Source organism: Prunus persica, chromosome G7 (genome assembly GCF_000346465.2).
Source record: "Prunus persica cultivar Lovell chromosome G7, Prunus_persica_NCBIv2, whole genome shotgun sequence".
In the NCBI taxonomy this organism is placed as follows: domain Eukaryota; kingdom Viridiplantae; phylum Streptophyta; class Magnoliopsida; order Rosales; family Rosaceae; genus Prunus; species Prunus persica.
Genome location: NC_034015.1, coordinates 16,188,124 through 16,199,261, shown reverse-complemented (window position 1 = coordinate 16,199,261; position 11,138 = coordinate 16,188,124). Strand labels below are relative to the sequence as shown.

Here is an 11,138-nt window from a genome sequence, read left to right as displayed (position 1 = left end):
AAGCAAGATGGACCTGTGCGAGAAATGCGAGGGAAAACTAGGAAACTTTGGTGCATTTTTGGAAAAATCTAATTTATTCCTTAATCCTTTATTTATTGGAGTATGGATCCGGTACGGCGGGGTACATCGGAGTCCGGTTTCTGGTTGCCACGTGGACATACGAGGTGATGTTCCATTGGTCCAGCGGAGTTGTATTACTCTTTTGTTTGTTTCTTAGTTGGATAAACTTCGGAGCAGGTGCTGACTTGTTATGGAAATCTTGGATGGATAATGGACGTTTTGGGGTCTGCAACCCCCACCTGATTTAATTTCAGCCCTCATAAGTTGCTGTCACAAATAAATTTTTTGTATGTACTAATTGTTATACCAATTTTGTCTCACTAGTACGTCGTATGTGATGACTAGATATTGTGAATACGAGGTTGTATATGTTTAATTCATACAATAGGGTTTCTGTTTAGTGCAAGCGATTAGGGGAAGGAATTTACAGTAATATTTATCAGGTGTTCATATAGATGGAGATAGAGGAGCTCAACCAACTGAGCTATACCATATTAAATCATATATAATATAATTGGTTTTTATTGTTTCACAATTACGTCATATGTGATGATGGAATGTTGTAAGGAGGGTATATGTTTAATTCATACATTAATTAGTTGTTTCAATTAATCAATTTGCTAAGGTAGGCATTCAATTTTTAGTAGATGCAAATTATTATACTAATTATGTTCTCACAAAACCCTACAATGTGGTTGATGATTGAATGTTGTGACAAAGATGTATATATGTCTAATACGTGCCAAAAGTGTTTGTGGGCTTCTGGAGAACATTGCGATGCCTCAGTCCTTTTGCAGGTTGATGCTCAACTACAATGTGTTACTTGTTGATCAAGAAAGGTTCGTTTGGGCCCTTGGTTTGGACTTTGACGCTGTCCTTCTCTTTAAATGCGTTAGGCGTGCCACTACTATGCTTTACTCTTTTAGTAGAAAGAGAAAATGAGTGATCAAGTGATGTGAAAATAGTGCTGGGCTCATTGATCCTAACCTCTAATCAAAGCCATTGTGCTCCAAGTAGGGAATCTCGCTCGGATAAGTTCTTTTCCATGCCTCAGTTAAGAGGACTTCAATATTTCACTTGCTATGGAATAAAACTTGGAAGAAACACCAACTTTAAACTAACATCGGACAGAAGGTACAATAAAAGTTCAAAGTTGATTATGTCTGAAAGGCATAATATTGTTACAAGAAAGCAAATGTGAATCTATTCAGACTAAATACATTTGATTAAAAACAATAAATAACCTAACAACAAAAAGGGGGAATGGTTGTTGGACATAAACAGAGCTCATCGGACACCACTGTAATCTACTTGAGACATTACAATGAGTCCGATGAAAGTGCCAACAATATCTGCAATGCTCAAAAGGACTTGTAGATACTATTTTGATCTTGGATAAACTATAAAAAGTGACTAGCTTATAAAAATCATACCAAACACTGATGTTGGCAGAGCATTAAGGTTAAAAACTATAACAAAGTAATTCCGATAAGGAGTTGTCAACTGGGGACTCAAGAAATTGATAAAAGAGTTGATTCAAGTCTTAGCCATTGATCTGCTGTGAGATACGTTTGGCAAGTTGTTTTGAGTCAAGTGTATTTGAAGTTAGTTCAAATAAGATGTTTGTTCTTGAGAGAAAAATTAGATGTCTTATTTGTAGTCTTTCTAGAATATGGATTTTGTCCTCTTGGTTAAAAAAGAAATGCCATGATTACCGGCCTCTTCTCTGCAGCTGAGTTTGGCGGTCTTTTGTATTTTCTTCAGTTCTTGTGCTTTTAGCTGGCTTAGACAAGTTGGAACGTCCGACCTTCATGGTTCAAATTGTATTTAATGCGATTGTCTTGCTCTTCTTCCACCGCATGAATTTTCATCAATTGTCGAAGTCAGCCTTGAGTTCAAAATTGGATATTCGTGCCTTTACCCAGGTAATAGTAACGGTCTTATGAGGTTTAGTCCAAAACCTTTGAGAAATCAGCTATTGCGAAAGCTCAAAATTTCAGTTAAGGTTCGAATTAAATTGAGTTTATTTGTATCTGTCTTACACGAAAAAACACTTAAAATAATGCTTGACTTACTAATTTTTGTACTTGTTTTAAGCCAAACGACTAAGGATTTTGTAACATCCCACATCGACCAACGGAGAGGGGGTGATGTGCCTTATATGTACATGCCCGCCTCTATCTAAGTCATGGAAACTCCGAAGTTAAGCGAGTTAGGGCTATAGTAATCCTAGGATGGGTGACCCACTGGGAAGTTGCTAGTGAGTTCTCAGAAACAAAATCATGAGGGTAGAGAGGGGGACCCAAAACGGACAATATCGTGTTACGGCGGAGCTAATCCTGGGATGTGACAATTTGGTATCAAAGCCACTCTGCCGTGTGGTGCGAATGTGCCGACGAGAACGTGGGCCCCTAAGGCAGAGCTCCATCTAGCACGTTCCCTTTTGGGAACTCCGAAGTTAAGCGAGTTGGGGCTAGAGCAATCCTATGATGGATGACCCACTGGGAAGTTGCTCGTGAGTTCCCAGAAACAAAACAGTGAGGGCAGAGAGGGGGGCCCATAGCAAACAATATCATGCTACGGCGGAGCCGATCTCGTGCCTTTGCTACAGTAGGTCATGTTGAAGAACAATCAGTATAAAACCAAATGACAGAATAAAAACGAAATATGTTATATATACATATATAAAATCAAATCAATACAACAGTAGAATAAAATACAGAGTACTAACTTGGATTGATGATAGAGTCCAGTAGAGTTACAGTGTCCTTTAGACAGTATTTCTTCTCTACTCTTGTGCTTGTAGTTTGATAAGAGTATGTCCACCTGGATTAAACTATCACAAATTAAAGCCTAAGCACTATGGCTTTGATTTTTGGCGAACAATGATATGATTTCTCTCAGGAAGTACTTATATGTGAGAATGATAATGTTGTTTAAAGTTGTTCTTTCTGGTTTGGATGAATTGTTAATATATAGAGATCTGACACCTCTTCATCTAATAGTTACATTAACTATTTAACATATTCGAATTTCAGATTTTGATTTTATTTGAAAAAATGAATTTCTAATTCATAAAAAAAAAGATATTAATTAAATCAACAGAGCCCAAGAGCCGAAGGCCATCTTTTGACAATTAAATATATATATTTATTACCCAAAAATATATATGTATTTCAAGCCCAAACCATGATGAGGCCCAACTTTCCCTCCACTAGACCCATACCCTATTTAGGATTTCTAAAGTGTTTGTGCATATAAATCATGAAAAGAAATAACTCCCTTCCAATGTGGAACTAACTACAAGTGTATTTTTTCCTATACAAACTCTAACATGTCATTGTTGCTAAAGTACGTCATATGTGGATGACTGGATGTCGTGAGTAAAAAAGGAATCCAACCAACCCACAATGCTCTAGGTCTTTTATTTAGCATGAAAAGTATGCAGATGACCACCTTTAAAATAGATTGAACTGGAATAGCATTATATATGGAACAAGAATATGTGTCCACCTGCATTTAGAAGAAAGAACACTGATAAAATTTGATCAAATTAAATGCGCAGGTAATTGTTCTGCATGGTGTGGACTGTGGACATAATTTTCATCAATAGATTGCAGGCCTATCCAATTTGGATCTTAATAGTGCCACTCCTGACTTAGCTATGAGTTTGATTGCAGGCCAGTGGAAATGGAAATGAATACAGAGATTCAATTGGAACAATTATTACTTGTATTAGGTCTTGGTTGTCATATATTTACTTTAATTAGCAGGTTTTGTATAATTATTTGGCAATGGCTTTTAGGCCTAATAGTGCGTCATATCCCTTTTGGGCCTAATAGTACCTCATATTCCTAAAAAGAAGGATGAAGCGCAAAGGACCCACTAATGTAGTGATTTGGAGTAATTGCTCCCCTGGTTCAAGTCCTAACATCCATATAGTGTGTATGAGTTTAGTTTGCTATCGCCACTTTCAATAGGAAATATCCTTTATTAAAAAAAAAATAAAAAAAAAAGAAGAAGAAGGATGAAGCTAGTATCCTCAAGCCAAAACATTAGTACAACTTGATTAACGTACCACTTCATAGTTTGCATCACGATAGAGCAAAAACAATCCTTTCAAAATTTTCAACACAATCATAGAGATACTTTATGGTTTGGTTTGTAAGGAAAGTAAGTCAATATCCACAAGTCACGCCAACAGGCTGAATCCAAAACTCAAAAGCTGCGAGGGTAATTCGGCAGCACTGGCAGAATCTTGGGGCTGAACGAGCACCCCGTGAGGAAGATCTCTTCGTTTGTGCAGCAGCTGCTCTTCAGCTTTATCAAGGAAATGGACTTGGACACCAAAGTCAACCACTTTCTTACACAGCTCTGTGAATCTTCTGAGTTTGAAATCTGCGTCGCTTTCGTCTGCGAGATTCTCAACCACAACACCTTTAACTCCATCACAAAGTTGGTCAATCAGCTGCCATTGACCATGGGAACTTTGTCCCTTGAACCATATAATTGAGAAACCCAAGAAAAACTCATTAAAACGGGACTGCCAATCTAACCCATCTTCATGAGTACCGGATGTCTGCTGTGTATGTTTTGGTTTCGTGCCATATTCTTCCCTGCAGGCCACAAAATGCATATAAACATAGTCAGTATAATCCTTACAAAGCTGAGTAAATCTTCTCAGCCTGAAACCGTCATTGGTTTCGTCATCTGCTTTGACATGAATCAATTTTCCAATCAGTTATTGTTGATCATTGGCGTCTAGTTCGGTAGTACACCAAGAAATCAACTAGCTAATTTGCCTCTGGCGCTTGAATTTCTTTATAACTGTGGTCAGGAAATGGTTCTGGTCAGGGAAGGGAAGTTTCTTGAATAGCTCGGTGAATATTCTGGGTCTGAAATCCTCTTTAATTTCGTCCGAGAGTTGCTCCACTACAACATCTTCAACTACTTTTTTTATAGATTTCTTTCGTCTTCTCGTGTTGATCAGAAACAGAGAGTTGGCTGAACCCAAAGATTGAAAGACTCAAGAGTAGTTCAGCATCATCCGCAGCATCAAGAGAACTGGTATTGGGCTCATGGGCTGGTTTTGGGAACACAAACATTGATAATCGACGTGGAGAAAGACTTGCAAACTCTGGTTTCGTAGAAATCCTTAGTCGTTAGTCCTAAAACAAGTACAAAAATGACAAATGTGGTAAGTCGAACATTATTTTAAGTGCATTTTCGTGTAAGACAGATATAAATAAACTCAATTTAATCCGAACTTTACCTGAAATTTTTTGAGCTTTCGCAGTAGCTTGTTTCTCTAAGATATCTAATGCAAACACATCACCTGAAAAAAAAAAATTATTTAAAAGAAGAAGAAATTAACAAGTGCAAGAGGTTTATAAGAAGTAGGTACCACAGCTTTCTTCAGCATTCAGCCTTCAATTTGATTCTGAAAAGTGATTCAGGCAGCCCTCAATTGATTCTTCTGCATGAGATTATGCCATCCACGTTGTTCTCATGTATTGTGTGCAGAGTAAGACTAGTATTATGTTGTATTTTATAGAATAGTTGAAGAATTGGAGGCACACAACAAAAGTTCAGCACCTTAAAGCATCTCCATGCTCCGATGAGTGGCCCACCTAAAGATTCCTTAGCCATTAGCACCATTGGACTCATGGCACGTGTCCATTGCACTAAAGATCACCATTGGACTCATGGCACGTGTCTAGCAACATGAGTTGTTCTTGCTTTAGAGAGTTCTTTCAACTTCAGTCTCTTTGTCTAGCCGACATAGTATGTTCTCCACAACTCTAGAATCATCATTGTATTCACGATCCTTCTAGAATTGTGTAGAACACAAATGAACATTATTTTTCAACAATCACAAATAATATTAGTTCCCATAGCTAGATATTTTAGTAGTGACGGAAACTGTTATTGGTTGACAATCTACGGATACAGTGCGGGTACGATGGAAAAGAAGATGGAATGGTCCACCAAATGTTAACTTTACTTAATTTCAATCTGCTGCTAGGTTTGTCCTGTCTCTTCCTCTCGAAAGTTAATTCTTTAGTGGCAGATTTCATTCAACTTCATTAGCAAAAATAATCCTCTAGCTCTTCTTTAGAGCTACAATAATGAACTCACAATCAAGCTCACCAACAGCTAATGGAGGAAGAGATGATGCTGTCATCACAATTGCAGCGACAACCATTATCCAGACGACACCATTGGACCAAAGAATCCAGGAAACAAGATGGCTTCTGCATCCATCAGCAGGAAACGAATCTTGTTGCATCTTCAAGGTACGTCAATGCCTTGTGGAAATAAACAACAAGACTTACCAGCCCCATATTGTCTCCTGTGGTCCATATCACTATGGTGATCAACATTTGGAGATGATACAGCAACACAAAAGGAGATTTGTTCGTGATCTACTTGTTCCAAACGGCCCAACACTTAATCACTACCAGCAGGTGGTAGCAGCAATGGAAGAAGAAATAAGAGGGTGCTATTCGTAAACTATCAGCTTAAGCAGTCATGATCTAGTTGAGGTGATGGTGTTGGATGGTCTCTTCACTGTTGAACTCTTTTGCAAAGCTGGAAAATTGTCACCAAGTGATCCAGACGATCCCATCTTTAACTTGGCATGGGTATTCGCTAATATCTTACAAGACCTTTTTCGTTTCGAGAATCAAATTCCTTTCTTCCTTCTTCAAAAACTATTTGATGAATCAAAACCTTCAAGAAAAGATAGTGACTCATCCTTAGCCAAACTTGCTTTAGACTTCTTTCGTTATGCAGTAGGAAACCCCTGAGAAAGTGTTAAATCAGGACTTCACTAATGTTGAAGGAAAACATTTACTGGATTTACTCCGCTGGAGTTTTATCCCTAAACCCTAAGATCATTCACCTCAGGAAGAGCCTCGAAATGTTCGTCCATTAGTTCAATTGATTAAGTATGTCAAAAAGCCTCTAGAAGGAACAAGGAACGCGATGCAAAAGTTTGTAGCAGGAAGGAAGGGAAATACTTCTCCGTCCATTGAATTTATCCAGTCAGCCAAAAAGCTTCGTCAAGCTGGAATTAAGTTCAAGACAAGGGAGGCAGTGAGCTTCTTAGAGATAAGATTTTGCAATGGAGTGCTGGAAATTCCACACATAGTAATCGACAATCTACGGGCTGATTTATTGATGAATTTTGTAGCATTTGAACAATGCTACTCTCATTGCTCAAAGGATGTAACAAGTTACGCTGCATTCATGAGTTGTCTGATCCGCACGCCTGAAGACGTATTGTTTCTCTGCGACAAGAACATTATCGAGAATTATCTTGGAACTGATGAAGAGGTAGTTCATTTCTTCCAAAACCTTGGCAAAGATGTGCCTTTAGATATTGGCGAGGGTTATCTATGGAAGTTGTTCAAGGACGTGAATGAGTACCATAGAAGTATGTGGCATGTGCGATGGGAAGGTTTTAGATTCAAGTATTTTGGTACTCCATGGACTTTCTTGTCTGCTCTAGCTGCTATTATACTCCTACTACTCACTGCAATTCAGGCCTTCTTTGCTGTTTATGGATATGCCCGTCCGCCGAAACCTGGGAAGAAGCACTAGAGTACGCACTAGCAATAATGTGATGTTAGGATCACCAAAATGTATTAGAAGCACTCATTAGAGCTAATGATGATCATGGTCATGGATGCATATCTTTCATTTGCATGTTTTTTTTGGGTCCTTAGAAAGCGGGAGTTTCTTTGTAATAAGAGAATCTCCAAGAGGCCAGCCCAGGTAGGAGGGGGCCCTAGGCCCAGGAAGCAGCTCCAGCGCGCCAAGTCCAGCCCTGACAAGGGGTGGGTTCCATGAGCCCAGATCTGGCCCGTTCTTTTGCCAGTATTGGCAGAAGTCCGGTGAAGCACTACGATGGGGAGGAGAGGAAGGAGGGAGAGAGAGAATTGGGGGAGGCAGAGAGACGTGTGAAAAGTGGTCTCTAATTCAGTAGGGTTTAGTTTAGTTTAGTTTTATTTATTTATTTAATTTATTTTTTAAATTTAACTAAAGAAAAATATAGAAAATATTATCTCGTTAAAAAAAACTAATATAATTTTAAAATAAGTTGGTTGTCCACATCAACTGCCATGTAAGATGGTATTAAATTGTGGTAGATTTATGAGATACCTGCTAAATGTTCAGAGCTGCTTTGGTGGTGAACCTCATTGACTAGCATACCAATATAGGCTTTCAGTGCATAAATTACAAAAAGATAGAGCTTGTCATATCCCATTGAAATTAGGAAACACACATAATATAGACATTTTGCATTTCTCGTCTAATCAAGAAGAAACGCAATATTGCATACGAAAATAAAACACACATGCTGGCAAGAAGAAACGCAATATTGCATACAAATAAAGGAGAGTAGTGCTGCTACAAGCATGGAATTGACCACATCTTTTGAATTATCATTTGAAGGCTTCTTTCCTAAGTGCACGTGGCTGCAAATCATCTACTGTTGGCGGCTGTTACTCCTCCTTGATCGGCTGTTACTCCTCCTGATCCTCTTAGGTTTGGAGTTCCCATCATAATGAATTTAACACCGACACCTAGATCATGCAATAGTGTCATTTGAATACATTTCACAAGATCCTCCTGGAAACGGAATTGAAGTCGTTCAAACGACTCTGTAAATCTTCTGAGCCGGAAATCCTCCTCAGTCTCGTTTACGAGTTTCTCAATTGTATGATCACCTCCTCCTCCAACTTTGCCAAAAAATACTTGAATGATGTTTCTCGGATCACTGGCACATACTGCTTTGAACCAAATAATTGAAAATCCCAAGTAAAATTCAGCATGGCGGTACTGCTTGATTTCTTCTATCTTTTCTTTACCTGACGCCTGCATATCTAAACCTTTTAGATCCCACTTCTTTGCTTCATCCCATATGAAGTGATCCAAAAGGAATGTATATGTGCTACCCAGCTTAATAAATCTTCTGAGCCTAAAATTCTCATCGCATTCCTCGGACAGTCTCTCGAGTATGACATCTTTGACATCTTCGCCTTCCCACCCCATGAACTGATCAAGCATATTTTCAATCTTTTCTTGTTGCTCCTTAGAATCCAATTGCCTGAACAAAAGAATCGAATCGCATAAGCGTCTTTCAACAAAGAATTTTTCAGTAAACGCCCCGAATAAATGAACTCGTGTAGCCACCGGAGCTTTATTAAACAGCTTTGCGAATGTTTTCCTTCTCAAATCTTCCTCTGTTTCCCCTGCAAGTCTTTCGACAATATTATTATTAACACCTTCGGCAGCAAGTTCGTTAGAGATGCGTTCAATATTGTCTTGTTGGTCGTTGGGGGATAGTAGGCTGAACCCAAAACTCGAAAGCTGCGAGAGTAATTCGGCAGCACTGGCAGAATCTTGGGGCTGAACGAGCACCCTGTGAGGAAGGTCTCTTCGTTTGTGCAGCAGCTGCTCTTCAGCTTTGTCAAGGAAGTGGACTTGGACACCAAAGTCAACCACTTTCTTACATAGCTCTGTGAATCTTCTGAGTTTGAAATCTGAGTCGCTTTCGTCTGCGAGCTTCTCAGCGACAACACCTTTAACTCCATCACAGAGTTGGTCAATCAGCTGCCATTGACCATGGGAACTTTGTCCCTTGAACCATATAATTGAGAAACCTAAGAAAAACTCATTAAAACGGGACTGCCAATCCAAACCACCTTCATGAGTACCGGATGTCTGCTGTGTATGTTTTGGTTTCGTGCCATATTCTTCCCTGCAGGCGACAAAGTGCATATAAACATAGTCAGTATAATCCTTACAAAGCTGAGTAAATCTTCTCAGCCTGAAACCGTCATTGGTTTCGTCATCAGCTTTGACATGAATCAATTTTCCAATCAGTTGTTGTTGATCATTGGCGTCTAGTTCGGTAGTAAACCAAGAAATCAACTCCCCAATTTGACTCTGGCGCTTGAATTTCTTTATAACTGTGGTCAGGAAATGGTTCTGGTCAGGGAAGGGAAGTTTCTTGAATAGTTCGGTGAATGTTCTGGGTCTGAAATCCCCTTTACTTTCGTCCGAGAGTTGCTCCACTACAACATCTTCAACTACTTTTTTTATAGATTTCTTTCGTCTTCTCATGTTGATCAGAGGCAGAGAGTTGGCTGAACCCAAAGACTGAGAGACTCAAGAGTAGTTCAGCATCATCCGCAGCATCAGCAGAACTGGTATTGGGCTCATGGGCTGGTTTTGGGAACACAAACATTATAATCGGCGCGGAGAAAGACTTGCAAACTCTGGTTTAGTAGAAATCCTTAGTCGTTACCTCTAAAACAAATACAAAAATTACAATTGTGGTAAGTCAAACATTATTTGAAGTGCCTTTTCGTGTAAATCAGATACAAATAAATTCAATTTAATCCGAAATTAACAAGTGCAAGAGGTTTATAAGAAAGTACCACAGCTTTCTTGATCATTCAGCCTTCAATTTGATTCTGAAAAGTGATTCAGGCAGCCCTCAATTGATTCTTGTGCATGAGATTATGCCATCCCCATTGTTCTTATGTATTGTGTGCAGAGTAAGACTAGTATTGTATTGTATTTTATAGAAGATCAAATAACAATTTTCAGATATGTCGTTGTTTTCTTTTTCTTTATCTTTATAATTTTCTCGAGAGCGATTTCAATTGAAGGATAAGAACAAGTTACAAGCCCAAGAGGAAGTACTTGCCTTGCCCCCCGTAAAAGCAGCAAGCCTATGAGCCCACTTTGTTGGCTTCCTTAATCATCAAAACTTGGTCGTTGATTTCTTTTTCTTATTTTGGTAAACAAACATAATGGAAAATAGTGGTCTCGTTCAATACTAGTGAAAAAAAATCCCGTGTGGAAGAAATCCGATCAAGAACCGTTGATTTGGTTAGAGACATCATGGAGAAAAATGTCGTTTTCTAATTATTCGGGCCTCAGGAGACTAGGGGTGTGGCCCACCTAAAGATTCTCTGGCCATTAGCACCATTGGATTCATGGCACGTGTCGAAAATCAGTACATCCTTTGCATAATTGCGTTGTGATATTCCCATCAAAAT

The 11,138-nt window shown here is 38.9% G+C and overlaps 2 protein-coding genes and 1 long non-coding RNA gene across 3 annotated transcripts; 1 reads left to right on the top strand and 2 right to left on the bottom strand.

Moving 5' to 3' along the window:
* On the bottom strand, positions 3,770 to 5,659 carry LOC109950295. Its single transcript, XR_002272607.1, has 3 exons — positions 5,465 to 5,659; positions 5,333 to 5,395; positions 3,770 to 5,228 (listed from the first exon to the last, which is right to left on the bottom strand). It is a non-coding gene; the product is annotated as an uncharacterized LOC109950295 (long non-coding RNA).
* LOC18771766 (UPF0481 protein At3g47200) lies at positions 6,028 to 8,187 on the top strand. The gene has a single exon (XM_020568790.1). The coding sequence runs from the start codon at positions 7,048 to 7,050 to the stop codon at positions 7,663 to 7,665; it is 618 nt and encodes a 205-aa protein (XP_020424379.1). The 5' UTR covers positions 6,028 to 7,047; the 3' UTR covers positions 7,666 to 8,187.
* On the bottom strand, positions 8,270 to 10,797 carry LOC109950139. Its single transcript, XM_020567724.1, has 2 exons — positions 10,512 to 10,797; positions 8,270 to 10,380 (listed from the first exon to the last, which is right to left on the bottom strand). The coding sequence occupies exon 2, from the start codon at positions 10,192 to 10,194 to the stop codon at positions 8,551 to 8,553; it is 1,644 nt and encodes a 547-aa protein (XP_020423313.1). The 5' UTR covers positions 10,195 to 10,380; positions 10,512 to 10,797; the 3' UTR covers positions 8,270 to 8,550.